The sequence below is a fragment of the Bombus impatiens genome, unplaced genomic scaffold (assembly GCF_000188095.3).
Source record: "Bombus impatiens unplaced genomic scaffold, BIMP_2.2 scf_0099, whole genome shotgun sequence".
Lineage (NCBI taxonomy): Eukaryota > Metazoa > Arthropoda > Insecta > Hymenoptera > Apidae > Bombus > Bombus impatiens.
This window is the reverse complement of record NT_176518.1, coordinates 119,746-138,800: the sequence shown is the minus strand read 5'-3', so window position 1 is coordinate 138,800 and position 19,055 is coordinate 119,746. Positions and strand designations below refer to the sequence as shown.

At 38.6% G+C, this 19,055-nt stretch overlaps 1 protein-coding gene across 1 annotated transcript in view; it reads right to left on the bottom strand.

Annotated features, from left to right (window-relative positions):
• Positions 1 to 19,055, bottom strand: part of LOC100740207 — a 70,321-nt gene that overhangs the window by 3,347 nt on the left and 47,919 nt on the right. Inside the window, exons 8-11 of the mRNA XM_024364546.2 lie at positions 16,863 to 17,106; positions 14,309 to 14,529; positions 12,913 to 13,102; positions 2,376 to 2,630 (exon numbers count right to left, since the gene is read on the bottom strand). Coding sequence (XP_024220314.1) covers positions 2,376 to 2,630; positions 12,913 to 13,102; positions 14,309 to 14,529; positions 16,863 to 17,106 — 910 coding nt within the window. The remainder of the gene's footprint in view (positions 1 to 2,375; positions 2,631 to 12,912; positions 13,103 to 14,308; positions 14,530 to 16,862; positions 17,107 to 19,055) is intronic.

Genomic DNA, 19,055 nt, shown 5'->3' with positions numbered 1-19,055 from the left:
GATCGTCAAAAACTTTGACTAAATTCTAGCGTTCGAACTTGTATCTACGACAATCGTGCTAGGTTTATCGTTTGGGCATTCCTCTTTCTTTCGTTGAAACATACAATTTTGTTACGAATTCCAATCCCTTTTAAATTACACGTACGAATTTTTCTATTCAAATTTAATCTTACCCACACCCGGTCCACAAGGTCAGCATTTTCCCTCTGAGATTACAAATGATTACTAAGTTTTGGATATCGTTGCAACGAATACCTTGCACGTTTAATCGATATTTCATCCAAAATCTTTTCTGTAACTATAAATTACCCACAATCGTTCCCCTTATGCTCTCAACCACAAACGATAACGGCATGATCGAACGTATTCGAAGCAGAATGGAACGTGATAATGTAAAGCCATGTTACGTATACATGAAATGAACGAATATCGTTACCATAATGTTTGCGATCGCAGAGTGTTAGCATCGATTGTATCCCTGACAGACGTCAAAGATCAACCGCTTGATCAGGCGTTTGTGTCAGTCGCATGATCGCAAGATAATTAATATTATACGGTGGTCGTTTATAAAAAATAAGCTTATCCTCCCGAGTGCCTTTAATAAACAAGCTCCCGTAGTGCGAATAACGAAAATAAGACTGTTAACGCGAGATTAAAGAAGATAAAAAGGAATAGAAATCAAATGTAAAGTAACCAAAAAGAAAAGAAAAAAAGAAAAGAAAAGAAAATTAGTCAGTAAAAGTCGACGAAGACAAAAATCTTGAAAAAGGCCTTACTAATTTCATATATATTTTAAAGATTCGCGTCTTCTGCGTTTTTGATGGTTGTCGTCATAAATGCGATTAGCTCTCCGAGTCCCAGATTGGTTAGTTTCAGCACCGATAAATTCGTCTCTGATCGATAAGCCTCGCATCAAGACGTCTGAATTCAGGGGAGGCGAGATGCTACGATTCCGCCTCCCTGAACTTTAGACGCTGTTTTTTCTCTGCAAAGGTGTAAAATCAACGTAAGTATAACAGAAAAGAAAAAAATAAACAGGGGATTGATGTTCCGTTTCGCGTTCTCCTCGTTGCCCGACGATTTGCTTCTCTTCCTGCCCTTTTTTATTTTTCGTTTTTCTCCCTTCGTCATCGATCGTGGTTGACAAGGAGACTAGCGATCTCGAGGCAAAGGAAACACAGCGAGAGAATAATGCAACGCAAAGACAATCTCGATCAGCAAGTTCAGCTGCTGCATCGTATCTTGTAGCGGCGTCTTAGAGCATTTCTGCTCCAGATAGTTAAAATGTTTCTCTCGTATAAAAGAATTAGAAATTTCGCATCGAGTGTTTCGAAAATGCTTGAAAAGTTGATTAGGTAGAAATTTAAGGAAATTCAAGTTAAGCAAAGTATGACTTAAATCTACGTTTTGGATATCGCAATTCTGAATGATTTGAAACAATAAAAAATATACTACAAAACACAAGCTATACCTATATAAATATAAACTACGCAATTCTTTCGTGCTGAATTATGCTAACTGTAAAACATTGTCATGTTCACTTTTGAGCCAAAAGATTTGACAAAGACGCAATTTGATTTTTCAAAATCGTAGAATAAAGATAATAATTTTCCACGTTCTGATAAAAATATGCATGAAGTACTACTTTTCTTGTATGAAAAAAATGAAAGATCATGAAAAATCATATGTACAGAAAAGAGAGCAAGATAAAAGGTAGTGTGTGTGAGGGGTGAATGGTGACGAGGCGAAGAGAAACGCAAGCCGAGCGCATAAATTGAGGACGACATTTACGCACAGTGTAGTTTTACGATTCAACTGTTAACATATAAATTTCATGGTTCTCAATTAAGACGATAACGCAAAAACAAAAGTAACGAAGGAAATGTTTCTTTTAAATTTTCTCTCCAGTTTTTGAAAATCACTTGTTACATTTCCGCGATATTTTCAAACTAAATTTTAACTAATTCCCATATTAAATTTTAACGGATATATCGTGAGCTCTCTACCCTACGAGCTTAATATTTATGAAAAGGTCACGCGAGGAATATTAAGCAAACATTGATTCTAGCTTCTTTTGACGAATTACTGATTTCCTCTACGATGTTTCACGTATAATTAACTTTCCGCCGAATCTTTTATCGTACGCAGAATAGTATATCGAGATGTTAATTTATTTCAAACATCTATGTTAACGTTTTGTTCTTAAACCACGCTGTGCCTGTACAACACGGATACGCATACGTAGGTATACATACATATAACAGAGAGATTCGCATAAGGGAAAATGGTAGATTAAAATTTCTTTGAGCCTCTCTCAAGTCCTCTCTCTCTCGAGAGGAACCGCTTCAGAACGAAAACTTACATAGTCCTCCTACCTTGGAGGTCTTGGCGTAGGTCGCTGCAGCTCTTCCCGGCTTTCGCATTAGCCTGGCCGATGTTAGTTCGATGGCGCATGGTGGCGGATGTACCGGTTACGACGGGCCCTGGCCCAGGACTCGGGGTACGCGACGCGGATGGCAGGCCAAGGAGGGAGTCAAGGACGTCCTCCAGGGTCGTGGAACCCGGGCTCGGTTTGTTCCGCAGAAGAGCTGCCGTCGCCATCGCCTCGTCCGTATCGCTCTGGCCCGATCCTAGTCGGTTTCATGCATGGGGTCAAGAAAGAGACTGAGACGTCCGCGTCATCCTTTTGGCCTCGAAACGTTTGTCCGTCCGTCTTATACGTATACGTCGTTGAAATTTTTATTGTTCGTCCGATCGAATTATTCGTTCGTCCAGTTGAATTATTTATTCGTCGAGTCCAATCGTTTGTCCGTTTAATTCCCGGCGTATAAGTCGCGATCCCCGACGAGATTGCAAACTATTTTTACTTATATCATTGTTGTTGATAATTTATTTTTTATCCTTGAACTTTCTGATTTAAATTTCTACCTTAGCCGAGTTCTTTTAACGTAGTCTTTTTTAAAGCTGTATCGATATTACGAATAGCTAGCTTTCATTTCGCGTTGTCTTCATCTTGCTTCTCGATGACAACGCGAAAAGTAACCACAAGTTATTCGATTGTTACAAAAGGGGATCACGACTTTGAAGAGGTTGGGAAACACCAGTCCAGTCTCTAGTCGAATTATTCGGTCGTCTTATCTTATGCTCGGTCCTGTCTTACGATCGAGTTCGTATTTCTCGTTTTGTATATTTGGTTCAATCAACGCTACAAAGGAGCCTTCAAGTAGCTATCGATGATGGAGGAATTAATATAGTCGGAGAAATCCTCGGACCGTACTCGAACCGACTAGGCGGAGTTCGGAAACTTCTGAACTTAAAGTTCTACTATTTCAATATCTTCTTACGATATGATCGAGCGCAGTTTAATTGGAATTCCGTATCGCGTGGCTTGTTGGAAATTCGCAACAGACACCATCTCTTGCGCATTAATTTATTAATTGATATATTAGGCAAGTTAACAAGCGACCAGTTGTAGACCAGCTGTAGGCTTTGTTGCACAAACTACACCCTCTTACGTTCTTGTTTCATCCTTTTAGACTCACCTAGACTCTTTCAATCTTATTTAAAAATGAAACAAACTTTTCCAAACTTTCTACAATAGTCACATACTACATTATATTTAAGTAATTCTTCCCAATTTAAACAAATGAATCTGGTTTTTCAAGTAAGATATTTCTGTTTCGTATCGATACATCGCAAGAATAAACGATACAAGTTTTCAAAGGAGTATGGGCAAATATCCGCGATTCGTAGAGTACTTCTTATCCGAAATTTATGATCGCGCTATAACGAGCATCGTCGATCTCCACTTGAAGCGTCCTTTACCAAAAGCGTGTACGCGAAAAGGTCGAAGATCCTCTCGACCGACCATCAAGATTCTAGGGTGCTCGTCACGTGTTTCTCGTTGGGGATGTTTGTTAAGGTTCCTTTCACGCGTCACTTTTTCTCCCTTATGGTACAACCACGTTGAGAGCCACGACAAATTCTCACTTTGTCATTTTACACGTGCCGTCCATTATGTTCGTCAAGTCGAACGAACAGTTTAATTCGACAACGTTGTTGGTTTCTTAACAAACACGCACGAACCTACGTCAATTTCGACGACGCCATTCGCGTATACGTGAGCGTTCTTACCTCGATCAAGCGAAAGAGAGACTCGTTTCAAGTGTTTTTAGAACATCGGCAATTGCTACGAACATCCTTTCAGGAGTTTCTCTCGTAACGGGCACCCAGAATTTCCTTTCGTCTCAGCGAAAGTTTCCAGCGGTATCGTTGGCTCGATCTTAAACTCGAGCTCGCGTCGCTCGTAAAAATAGACAAAAGAAAATAGGAAAATCTGCGAATCGAATCGTTCGATGAGACGTTCTTTCGTACTCTCAAACTCTCAACGTTCCCGGATGATCTGTAAAGCCGGATATCCAATGACTATTCGCGAACGCTGATGTGGATTTATCTCGTGAAGAATGCAAAGCACGTATAAATGGCAAATAATTGCGAACGTAAAGAAATAAATTCGCTAGCGATTTTGTAGCATCGATGCTACTACTAAATGATGCTGATGATTTTGCGCGTTCGTTAAAAATACGCATCTGGTGGATACCCGGCTTGAAGATGGCCAGTATCTTCCGAACTTCCTCGTGCATACATATACGTGGTCTCATCTTTGGTGTGTGCGAAGAGGAACAGAACGAAGTTAATTATTAACAGAAAAAAGAGGAGGAAAATGAGAAAAAAGAGGAGCAAAAGGAAAGAAAGGAGAGGAAATGGGGAAATACATAACGGACGCCCTCGATTTTTCTTCACCTCTCATCTACTTCTCTACGTTTCTACGTGTACTCTACTTGCACGCTTCTACACAGCTACCGGATACTCGTACACTAGCCTAATTGCTGCGTTTGCGACCACTTTCCCTCGCAAAAGCGCAGAAGGCAAAAACGAAGCCGAAAAGTGTTTGGTGTTCTTCTCTGTTTCGAATGTTTTCAACGATTTTACATGTAGATAGCGCGGGTGCACGTACACACGAGCCTCGATTCTTATTTCCCCGCCGGAACAACAACGGAACGGTTTTATTGTTACACGCTCTATTTCCGGCTGAAAATATATCAGGCCGACGCGAACGTATGAGTGTACACACTGTATATATGTGTGTGTATATGTGTGTACGTGCGCGCGAACGCGAATCGTTCTCAGCGATGCGACGTATGCAAGAACAAGCTGTGGCGAATAAAACTACGTATCTCTATGTGACGAAAAAAAAAGAAGAAAAAAAAAGAAACGAGAAAGAGAGAAACGAAACGAACGAAAGGCAAAAGCAACGACGGCGAAACGAACAATAGCACTTACCGTGACGACACAAGCGGAGTGCGTCAGCCAAATTAATCGATACATGTATGCAGGGTGATAAAAAAGACTGAGACTTTAGTGGCTCATAGCTCTCACCGAGAGAAGAAAAAATGATTAATCAACGTAGGTCACGGGGTAACTATAGTTGTGGGTTAAGTATTTTTTATCCTTTACTATGAGTACTGTAAACCTCGAAACTCTTGAATCTCTTTCAATTATCCTGCATGTATGCGCATATGGCAGACATACTCGACTAGAGACGTACAGTATATTTTGAGAAGAGGAACGCGATGTCCTCGGCTAAAACTCTCGAAACTGAAAGAAATTGGTAAGAAGAGAAAAAGAGATACAGGTGGAAGAGGTTGGAGAAAAAGAGAGAGAGAGAAAAAGATTAAAGAAGAATATGCATTACAATATCGAAGAGCGTATATAGGGTATATAATATGAAGGAGGCGGAAACAACAACAACGCAAATAACACAAAAGGTAAATGACAATAATTTATTGCTGTCAAGGGTAATTACGTTCTACAAAGAAATGATAAATCGTTGGTGTGTCCGAGCAATAAGTACGAAATTATGTACTTAAGAAAGGCAAAAAGCACCGGCACGCAGAACCGTTCAGTATAAAGTATACAGAAAGAGAGACACGCGTATGAACTCGCTGATCGGCGCGCTATCAGAAGCAAACGAACGATTCCTCGTCTGATCGACTGATCGATCGATCGATGAACGCGAACGATCTAGCTGATACAGCTTTCATATTTTCTAGTTAACAATAATGCACAAAACGTGCAGTTGCGACAAAAGTAACAAAAAAAAAAAAAAGAAAAGACGAAAAGGAAATAGACGCAGAAACGATCAAAAGTAAATACATGTATATGTATATATATATATATGCGGCATATTTTTACCGTCGGTTCTGCGAACACTGCACTCGTTATTAAAGAAGTAACAATAATAATAATAATAATAATAATTAATAATAATTAATAATAATAATAATAATAATAATAATAATAATAATAATAATAATAATAATAGTAGTAGTAGTAGTAGTAATAATAATAATATCAACGCGTTTGCAAGTAATAATGACGGTGTATACGAATGTAAACTACTTTTCTTGTATGTATACATATATAAGTTTTTATACGTGTCATATACTGAGCTCTGTAGCTATAGGTAACATGTATACGTCGACAATTTTACAGCATAAACATACATGAAACGCAAAAAAAAAATAATTACTACTAGTAGAAATAATAAAGGAGGAGGATCTACTAGCATACTATATATATGTATATATATATATATATATATCTATATCTGAGACGGTAGGTTCCGCACAAAAATTACATAGAGGTGTATACAATGGTGAGAGATTTGTATGTCCGTCTCTGTATATGAGAAGCGAAAGGGACGAGAAACAAACGAAAGAGAAAAAGAAGAAAAATACGGAGAAAAAAAATGAAAAAGAAAGACAGGTGGAGAGATACTCGTGGATCAAACAGGGAGGGTTTTTTCTTCATGGAGTCTTCCAACGACGAGGGGCGGTTGTAACAAAGTAACAAAATTTACAAGACAGTTCTCTGTTTAGTGACGATAAATAAAAAAAAAAGAAGAAGTAATCGTATCGTATAAACGAACGGGGCTTGTAGAAAGTCTACCAGGAGGTCTGTCGACACGCGGAGTCGAGAGACCACGTTGTGGAATGACGAAAACACATTTACGAACGGAACGTCGATGAGAAGATTCTTATAGATATAATCTCTAGATAGATCTTTGTAGATATAAAGCAAGAATCTTTGATACGCGGGATATATATATATTTTTTTCTTAAAATAACATCTCGCGTGTCAAGCTTCTGAGAAAATCTTGAAAATCAATTTTGACGTCGATAATTTTCATAAATATTCGAATAGTTGCTTTTGGATTCAAAATCGACGTTAATCGGTGAATTTTAAACAAGAAATCATAAAATATCTAAAAGAGAGTGTGTCGATATCGAAAGCTTCGAATTACTGTTGTGTTTTATGTGCTTCAGTTTTATTACGAAAATACGTGCTCTGTGTGTGCGCGTGTGCGTGTGCGTGTTTGTGTTTGGGAATTAATCCAGACCCTCGAGCAGTAGTAACTTATAGTTGGACGTTGACGAGTATAGCAAGCTGACGAAAACGATAAACGGGGTGGAAAAAAAGAAGACAGATTGCGATAATCGACGTGGGCGTAAAACTTTAATCTCGACATTGTTTTTAAATAAAAACTTAATGTGCGGACCAGATAGTAAATCGACCGAGTCAGACGCCTAACGTTAGAGGCATTGCTCTTTACTAAGTCGTGAGTTTTTTTTACCTATATTGATAATGAAAGCACTGCTAGTGAAATTCCCACCAAAAGGAGTTTAATTATTGCTGTATAAGCGATACAAAATTACAGGCTACTTATTTATTATATTAAACAAGATTAGACCCAAACGAAGTAGCTTTCGACGCTGATTTTAAGAAAAAAAAAAAAACAAAAAACAAAGTCTGACAAAATTTGTGTGAAACGCTGCTCCTTCTGGATGCAATCTTGAAAACTTAATCTGCATTGCACCGTAAGATTAAACGTATATTGTTTATACTGAATGGTTTATTTTTATATATATTTATATTTCGTTGCTTCCGTTTACCGTACTATACAATTTTCGAAATACATGGCAACTTTCTTCTGTGTATATGGAGCATGATTGAAAATAAACAAAGTTCCACTGTGTCGAATGTTTGAGCGTCGAAAATGCAAATTGAGTACGTGCTTTCTGCGTTACGAATACAAGAATAATTACATTTACGTAATTAAGAGACTAAAAGCTATCCCTAGAAACATAGCAACGCGAATATTTTCTTAACATCATGCAACAATCTTCTCAACAATTTTTTCATCGATCTTCTATCAATAACCCGTTTCTTTAACAACGTTTGCAGAAGAATAATTTGCATAACAAACACAGTTGCGACACCATCCTTATGTCTTGTAATACTTCTCGAAGTTGCTCGTTATTCTACGCAAGAGAAACAAACGCGTGAAGAAATGGCATACCGCGAGAAGATACAAGAAATGGTGCAAAAGCTGCGTAACAAGGACACGATAAAGTCTGCGATCTTTAAACGTTTGATGGGTATCTTATATAATGTACACGAATAGTGTTTTGCATGGTTCGTAGAAAAATAAAAATTCTCGCGCTTTCTACAGAATCCCTCGTCATAAGAATTATATACAGAAAGAAGCGGAAGTGTGCGTAAAACCGAAGAAAAGTGCACACATTTCGCCAAAGTTTTGCTCGAAACTTCGTAATCAATCGTTTACGCTGGCATGTGTCTAATTACGATCAACAAGGTAGAGAAATAAATTCGTTCCGTGATCGAAATCGATACGATGCCTTGTCGTTTCGACGTATACGTCGGCTTTGGTTTTTCCAAAACTCTTCGAAGCATGAAGAAATACTATACGGTCACGCGGAGGAGATCGTGAGATCGTGACAAGCTTGTGACGGAAACGAATAGAATAGCTGACAATTGGAGAGCAGCCCGAGTCAATGGCGTGCGTCACAAACGTAATCGACGTGATTGTAGGCACCCCACGGTCTTAGAAACACGTCAGAGGAGCCTTTTTCCAAAGATCGTTCACTGCTCCCTGCAAAGTTCCGTCGAAGAATCTCACGGACTACGTACACGCATCAGTCGTGAGAGGAAATCGTCAACAAGAGGACGCGAACGCGTCAAAACAGATTTTAATATACAATATCACGTATGACTTTTGATATGTCGGAAATACGTCGAAAAAAAGCGACTTTTTAACGATCGATGTTCTTCAAGAATTTTCTACGCAACGATACTAAAGTGTCTTACATCGAGTATCGTGGAATTCTCTTTCCAATTAGATATTTTAGAACCTTGAACTCTGCTAGTTTGGGAAACTTTTAAGTTGAAGATAAGTAAAAAATTACGAATGTATTTCCTTAAATTCGTATTAATATTATATCGCGACTAAGAAGGCTCGAAGTAAAATGTCAATACGTATTGCAATTACGTAAATATCATACTCCTTTCATCCAAACCAGCATTCCAAAAAATTTATCTATATTCTTTACTAGTATGCCAAAATATCCGTTACGAAGACCGCTAACTTTCTCCCTTTGCCTTTTAAAGAACAAATTAACGCTGACGAGCGTTCCATCTAATAGTCATCAAGTAGTTAGCCAACCTACCAACCACTAGATACATACTTGAATTTCGTCAAGATTTCCTATGAAACAGGAAACGAAAGAACCATCGAAGAAACGTTGTCAATTCGTCGACACATCGAATTCGGAAATACAAATAGTCGTACAAACGCGCGACGTGAATCGTCTTCGTCAGCTTAGATAGACGGATCGTGAGGGACGCGTCGAGGGATCGTCTGGTATGATGGGAACGCGACCGAACGTGTTCTTTGTTGACGAATGTTCGCAATTGTACGTGTTCTCTTGTCTGATGTCGTTTGCTTTTGATTTTCCGCTAGGCGAGCAGCAACTCACCGCGGTGATGACGTTGCTGTTGCTGTGGTTGTTGTTGATGGTGAAGCTGACGATGATGTTGATGATGGTGATGGTGATAATTGAGTGTGGAGGACGGTGATGGACCAAGACTATCGCCGCCACCTAGCTGTTGTTCATATTGTTGATGCTGCTGGTATTGACCATCGTCGTGTGTTGGTGTCAAATCCCAGAAAAGGCCGGAAATCGCGGAATCGACGCAGCTGCATGACTCGGTGGCTGTGACGTTGCATCCGGGACAGCAGTCGGTTTCCGTGGCCAAACTCATCGGTGTTTCCGGCGATTCCGCGGGTCTCATGCCAACGAACGAGCTCTCCATCCAACACAGCTTCACGCTCCCTTCGAGGAGAAGTTTCATTTCATTAGATGCGGCATGAAGAAGCCAACGGGGCGAGCGCGGTGTGTGTTCTTTTGGGTAGCTTCTTTTACGATCGATCCGCGATTCCTTTCTGGGAAAACGACTACGGGTAACACAGCAAAACATAGTAACGGCATAGAACTCTACGGACGTAGCAATTCGTAACAATTCGTAGCAATTCGTAGTTATCTTCTGCAACCGTAACATTATGACTTTTTGTTCGGTTTAAAAAAGAATTGTGTATTTCCGACTTATTTTATTTTTGTATAAACTGGTTATATACTAATAACACACGAAGTTAGCAGTTCGGCAGTTCGAGTATTGTTCTTAAACACGACACAAATCTCTGATTAGATCGTGTTAGTCAAGCTCTAACACGGAAGTATTAATCACAACGCAAATCAAGCTGAGCGGATCGGCACACACATATACGTGATCGACAAACCATGTTATGATAGTATGTAGTTAGTGTAACATCGTGGTAAGACGTGAAGGTTTTCGGGGATGTCGCTCTGAGAATTGGACGTCGCTGATGCTTTTCGAGGCGTGTCACGCATTGGACTTTATACACCGAGTTATACGCAACAGGATGAGTAACGTGAACGTAACACGACCAAGATATCGTGTGCATTATAAAAGTATACTAAGTAGTAACAGCTGACCACGTGCGCGTTATCTTCGCACTTCGTTCCCTGTTCACGATGTTTGTTTTAATTTTGTCCTAAGGTCAGACAGAGTAGCGGCTAAGTTCGCTAGCACCGACAAGCGTATATGGAGACAGAGGGGTGTGACTTAAACTTCAGGGTGATCTATTTTCGTAGCAGGACGGCCACGTCGGTACAAAGCTGTCGAAATAGCAACCGACGGTCGGTCGCCTATGTGTATGCATACTTTCGTCGAGACTGTCGCGATTAAAGATGAGGGCAGACCGAGGGAACGGATGACACACGCGGTGGTCGTCGGATGGAAGTCGAGAAATAGCCGAGCAGACGTTCCATTCCCGCCCCCCTCCCCCGATTGTACCATCGTTTTTTTCCTCCCTCGCCACGATTCGACCTTGCTTCACGAATTCGCGCGCTAGAAATACAATTCGGTGTCAAGGCTGTCGGTGAACACCATTACGGGAATTTTCGTGGCAATCGTCTTGCTGCTTCGTTGGTTCGCTGATGTCGATCATACGGCAGATCTTCCACTGAGAAGGATTCTTTATGTCGTATCTCGTATGTATCTACGGTATCATCTCGCGAATACCATGAAGAATAATTCCGTTACTAAAATTGATTTTGTGTTTTCTCTCTCTCCCTTTCTCTCTTTCTCTCTCCTTTTACAACTCAGAGTCAGTGTTGTAACTACGAAGACAAAAGTAGTCGTAGGAGATGAGTGGGATGTCTTGGAATACGAGATGTGACAAAGTTCCAAGGCTAACTCTGTTTTCCTCAAAGTTGCAAGAATAAGACAGTATAGCTCGATCTTCCCCTCACCAGCATGCGAAATACAAAGATTGTACATCGAAGCCAAGAATTCCAAAACAGCATCAGTTCACTTCTCGACACTACATGAGTCATTCGTATGACGTTTACCGGATCATTTAGTCTCATCCAAGACTACTCCTAAAGTGGACGTAAATTCACGGGAACCGTCCTTCGAAAATAAAGATTAGCTGCCACCTTTACATTACTTAAATCTCAAAGGAACTACATACATAGAAGGCGATGACCTGATATTCGCATAAAATTTATATACGTGTCATTTTCGAAATATTACTGTCACACCTCGTACATTTGTAAAATCGTAAGACCGAATTTTTTGTTCCATTGTGATTAATTTTCACGACTGCTCGAAAAGTCTGTGAGATACAGTGGACCGCTTGGTCGAAGAGAAATCTACGCTGTGCAACACGAGGAAAGCGTTTATATACATGTATCTACAGAGTTGGAGTCATTAGAGGAAGAAAGAAGGAGGTTTTTTCTTCAACAGGACAAGAACGAGTGGATTCTCGCATGTTAACGTTAGTAGGAACACCGCGTCGTGACACCTTGAAAATATCCGGACGATGTTGCGGGCACGTGAACCAACGCAGCATTCGCAGAATGAATGAGTCTGCGCGCGTGTGAAGAGGGTACGTTACAGTTTTTAGCCATCAAAGTTTTTGTTGAATGACCGCGTTTTTGAAAGCAATTTTCGTTAGTAAACACGAAACAACCAAGAGAACGAACAAAGACAAAAGAGACAGCCAAGAGAGTTGCTGGTAGTGCTTTGAATTAGCATATAAGAGACACGTCGAATATTATACATATATATTATATATTATATATATGTGTGTGTGTGTGTGTGTGTGTGTGTGAGCAGTAACAACGAGCGAAAGAGCAAAATTTATTTCACGACATTCCGGTCGGGAGTTAGGTAACAATACAGTGACAAGACGTGTAAGAACAGTAACAAGAGAAACCCAGAGACAGACGAAAGAAGAGAGGCGTCTAGGTCACAGAGTAAAGATGCAGAGACAAAGAGAAGAAATTCACATCAACAGATCAGGAAAACTCAAAATTACCTTTGTCGTAGAGAGTAAAAGTAGTAATGGTGTAGTGGTGGTGGTGGTAGGATGGTTTTTTTTGGCAGGGGTTGTTTAGTGCTCACCTCTGGGGCTGGTCGACCTTGCTCCGCCCCTGTCGTCCCAGTCTTCAGGTCGAGGTCGAGGCGACAGCCTGCCACCTCCACCAACCTCCTGACCGCTTTGCACGTAGTGCACAATGGCCGAGGTTACCTCCTTTATCGAGTTCCTTACCTCTAGCTGCTGATTCGTTGTCTGCTGCTGTTGTTGTTGCTGCTGCCAACAAAAATTTCGCTTTTATTACTCTATACCTTTTTCCTATGTTTTTCCATTCTGAAGTTTAATCGAAATATATCACTTAATAACCAGTTAATATTGAATTATCGAATCATGTTATCATCAATTAAGTAACTACGATAATAACTCGATATATTTGAAGAGCTATCTTTCGATAGCATTATTCAATGCTGTGTTCGCTTTTCGTTGTAAAACTCAACTTCATATTAGCGAAATTTTCATTTAGAGTTTTTTAATCTCACCGAATTGTCAATGCTAGAAAATAGAGACACAAAATACCTTGTACAAAGCGTTGCTAAAAATAAAGAATGTCGCATATCGACATATCTTTGTCAATAAATGCAAATAGCTGGAAGAACAAATTTAATAAAACTCTAAACGCGCACATTGTTCTAATTTCCAATAAATTTCCAAGATTATTTTCAACAGATTTTAACGTTCGTGAGAAAAAACATTTTCGCGGAAAAACTATTTTTTGGTAACGAAAAGCTGATTAAAAGTTTGAAAAGTAGGACAATGTTCGCGGCGTGGTTCGACCTTGGGGCGGAGGGGTTGTCTGTGATTCGGATAACAGTCAATTTGTACTCGAGTTGTAAAGGTCACGAGACGTCAGAATGTGGATTTCTGCCAAAATTTCTAATTATAGAGAAATCATTGCATTTGCGCGCTGTCTGCACAAATTAAAAATAAATTGGACAAAGGAAAAGCGAGATGGACGTAGGCGAGGTAGGGGTCACTCACGGTTCGAGGTTAAATGTCGCGGATTTGGGAACGATTATTCGAACGAGGAAATTCGACTAATCATCTCCGACATATTTACATCGTAAATGCAGATTTACTTCTGTTATAAATGATGAAAATATCAGTAGTATGATTATTTTGGATCTGACAACAATTTCAGAAAATTATAAATACGATAACATTAACGTCAAATATTCGCAAATAGTTACTATCATATTTTTAAAGTAGAAAGAGAATAGTTTGATCTATTACATATATGGTAATGAAAATATTTTATTAGAAAATATTACCTAAATAAGATATATTTTAAATGTATCAAATAGTAATTGTAATTTTTTAAAAGTAAAGCTGGAAAGCTGCTATGAAACGTTAAAGTTGCAATGTTAAAGAAACATGGGCGACAATGGTGTAACATGAGACTTTCAAGGTTTTTTTAATACGAACCTTGTTTGCTGCTTGCAACTGGGGAAGAATACCCTGAGCAAGACGTTCTGCCGGTGTTCGCGGGTTCGTTAGCCGTTCTTGAGAACGCCAGCCCAAGTATGGCTGTCGATGATTGAAAGACGACCTTGTTGAACTCGCTGGCGAACTTCCGGCACTGTTTAGCAGGCTGGTACTCCATCTTGAGAATACAGGTGGCGTGGGACTTGGACTAAGAAGGGCACCTAAACAAATTTATCGGAACGTATTAACACATAGTCGCAACATCTTGCATAGATTTCCTTATTCTACTTTTCTGTCAAAATATGGCTGATAAAATTTGAGACACCTTGTGCAACGTTCCCAAACTTCCTGATCAGATCCTGTAAAACAATTCGTATATTCGATTCTTAGAACTGAACAGTTGTCAACAAATACAAATAAATATAGACGTAATTATTATGGTAATACCCCGATACAGTGTTGGCGTCTTGACTCGTTTTACAAGCGAGTTTGTTACTTGATCCGGATTTGAAATGGATTATGTTGGAAGACTTTGATCGATGGTTTTGCACGTTGAATAATACGTTGCCCGGGAACTTTTCAGCGACAGAATAAAAGCTTGACAGCTGTCTTACATTGACGTTACCAACAAGCTGCTACGAAGGTATTTGAGCTCGATGTTATGGGAGTGAAACACGTTTTGTATATGCTCCCAGGGATAGACGTAGCAATTCCATTCCTTTGTTCTTGGTGTCAATTAGTAGAGAGACTTTAGAAAAAACTTGAAGTAGTCGGTAAATATTACTGGGTAAAAATAATATTGCAAATTTGTTTCTTCGAATGAATGTAGCCTCTCATATCGCAAAAATAGGGTTAAGAATAACGTTAAGATATGGCAATTCTATTTTTAAGCTTCTAGAAACATCAAACTAATTCTGTAAAAACTAAACTCTTTTTAAAATCTAAACTTTAACTTTCACAATGAACAAGTTATGCGAGAATTTAAAAAATTTATCTCAAATTATTTAGGAAGATTTATATCATCAGGTCTGTATTTAAAAAAAAACATAATAAAAAAAGAATTTCGTTTGTCAATTACGAGTTTTCTTAAGATCAGAAGGAACAACGAAAATCAATACGAAAGATACAATAACAATCGGAAGAAGAAGGGAAGAAGAGGGGAAGATTAATAAAATTTAGAATCTTTTAAAAAACTACAAAAGATAATCTTCCATAAATCTGTTAAAATCAAAACTGCCGAGAGCATGGTGAATCGTGGTCAGACGTCATTTAAAAAAAGTGTCTCAACGAACTTTGCCCTTTTCAGACTACCAACCGAGCATCAGATCCGCGCCAGCAGCTCATGTTGGCACCAGCCCTTTAAATCTGGTAATTAGAGCCCTCCCTTAACAAATCGCATTCTCTCGTTAGAAACGTCCTTGAACGTTTCCCAGCCACCCTGCGAAAGAAGGGATCTGCGCTGCTATTGCAGTCAGCCAACAACGTGGTCGGGATAGACCTCGACTTTATCGTTAGCAGACGACTACCCGGCAAGGCCGAATTAATCGAGTTAACCTACCCTGCTAAATTTATTAGCCACTTCCTATTAGCAGTTACTCACCGTAGCCAGAGAATATCCGCGAGACTATGTCGCTTGAGAAGCGAGAGAGATGCAGACACGAGGATAAATGAAATTGGCCGATACTCGGCTCTCGTTACGTGCTAATTTCGGACGTTGCTCGCCTTTTCATTCGAAGAAGAGTTCGATTTGCTCGGTATTGCGCCGTTTCATTGCGAATCGTTCCCAATGGGCAGCTATTGTGCCCTCTTTTTCTTTCGCTCATAACATTTCGAAGAACTTGATATCAACTTTTGGCTACTTTCCGTTCGTATTAAACTGTTTTCCAACTGCAGTGAGGAGATCGGGGAGAAGTTTTTGTCTTAGGGGCAAATAAAGTGTGAAGCGAGAAAGCAGAAAGAATTAAATTAAAGATAGGAAAGGAAATTAAGAAAAAAAGATATGTAATATTTGGTAAGCACGTATTCACGAATTCCTTTATACTAACATAAAGCATCGTAAAGAACTGCATTAAAATTTGTGGTATTCCAGATATAATAAATACTACGTTTAATATTCTTTGGTTTCTTTTTATAGCAAAAGAAATTGTATATCTCAAGGAAGATTGTGAGAAATTATATTTGTTATGTCTAAAGCGTTAAGAGAATCTTCTTCAGGAGATCCTTATACCAGTCAATGTTATATAATTTCAAAGCAAGAGCCATTAAACTCTCTCGCAAAAAAGAGCTTTTACGGAGTAATATCTTTAGAAGTCTGCATTCACTTCTGAATAATCGTGAATAAATATTCAAAAGATGTTGCATAAAGTAATATTGAGCTCTGTGATATATAATCTTAAAGCTTTGTGCTTTAATGTTTGTTCACGGCATTTGAGGACTCGTACTCGAGTGTTTGTTCATTTATTTTTCTATAATCCTCAGAAATATATTAAATAAAAACGAACAAACTCAGGAACAAGAAAGATTAATATAAAAAGATCATTAAGGGGATGCTTACCTGTAGTCGGCTGTCTATTGGAAGACGATGAAAGGGACGAGAGGGAAGTGGTTTTCGAGCCCAATGCACGCCATCCTCCGTGTTGCGACGCGTCGGAGTGCCTCTTTAAGCGGAAACCATCGCGAGCCGCGGGAGAATTCTTGTACCAATCCGGGACGTTCAGTCGTTGCAGAGACCTCTGCACTCTGAGTTCGTGCTCGCTGGGCACGCGTTCGCCAACTTTCTGCAACTCGTTCTCCGGCGGCTGTAAAGTAACAATTTTTTTTCATCAGTAAATTCGTGCAATTATTCCTGCTTTTTAATCTGGAGAATTTACAATTTCTTTTTATTATAAGCAGAGGGACGATTTGAGACAATTTAAAATTTGCACTGTGTTACAGATGTGGCAGCAAAAAATTACTATGAATTTTTAAAAATATACTTTTTTTACGAATTTTACGTAGATATACCGTGTAAACATACCAGCTGAAAATTTACATACAACGTTGAAATTATTCGCTCTAATTTATTCAATTATTCTTAGCAAAATACCCTATTAAACATATCCCATATATTAAACGTGAGAACCTCGCGATCCTGTTTATGACTTTCATGATACGTAATTCACGTTCGAGTAACGTAATCGTTGTTTTTCGATGAGGTCTTTTTTCTCACAATTGACTATAATGAACAAAAGCAACATGTATATATAATCTGTCTCTATTACATGCTTGAATTTCTTGCCCGTTAAATATTTTGTAATTCTATTAATATATTACTGAAAAGGTGCACGTTGTTTCGAAGTACAAAAATCATTTTAAATTCCGTGGAGCATTGCTCCATCTTCTACGCAAATTTGTAAATTATATTCAAGCTCTCCAGTAATATCTTTTGCTACAATACTTTATGTCGTAATTTAATAACAGAAGAATACTACAGAATATTACAGATATTACGTAAGACCTTACAAAACTCTTTGAAATTACATAAAGTGTAGGTGTAAAGTACTACGAATAAATATGTAACATTTCTGCTATGAATAAAGTTACCTACTTATATAATATTCTTATAGTACAATAATTTCGATAGAACTTTTGCCCTCTTTTAGATTTTAGTAAAAGAGAAGTAAATAAATGTTGAAATACATTTCATGATATTAGATTGAATATTAGATTTAGAATAGTCAAATATATATATATTTAATATTAAATAAATATAAATATATGAAACACGTAGTTTCTAAGCGTATACAACGTTAGAAATTATACAGAATTAAAGACACGAATCGATGGCCCAACACATCATGGTCAAACGACGCCAGGGAAGTAATCAAGGCCGACTGAAATATCCAATACGCACTCATTGGAAAGCACTACTCGGGAGAATAACCGTTTAAAAGCGTTTTCCAATGTCACGGAGCTTGCGTGCTAGGGCGGATGAGCGCGCGGAAAATGATCGATCAATTTTCCTGCTGGAAATGCGGGGGCGTAGCTTCGGTAGAATGAGGCAACCTCATAGGATACCTGCGTTGAAGGCCAAATGAAAGGTAGAATGAAATCGTCGATTGTGATTCCCGTGTGGGAAGCGCATGGAAGTCAAGCGATCTTAAATAAGGTCAGATGGTTCTTTGTGGTTTATGTTTTTATATAAACCCTGGAGCGAAACTGAACAATAAAATAATGTTTTCTGTATGTGACTATGTATGTTGGCATGATTGTTTCCTCGCAATTTTTAAAATACTTTGTTCGCATATAGGAACTCGAATATCTACATATAATTAATGAACAAATATCTGATTAATACAAGATAACATTTAAATCGAACTTGTTGATCATTTGTGTCTTTTGTAGAGATACTTAAAGACTTTAGATACTTGAAATATAGCTTCGCCCAGTTGCATGAAGCAGTCTGTATCATATCTGTAGAGATTAAAAGTTAACATTTCCTTCCAAAAAAGCAAGATACATATCTAAATCGTACAGACAACATAAAACTATCTCTCACTATGCTGTGGTATAAATAAATGAATAAATAAATAAATAAATTTATATGATTTGCAGTCAATAAAATTAGATACGTACAGACCTGTAATGCTGATTCTTCGATGTAATCTTTTAACATTTCTTCAGTTGTTAACGTGTCAAACAAGCTAACAATCCTTTCAAAATCGATCATGGTCTTTAACCTTAACTCGGCTGAAGCTCTCTCCAGTCA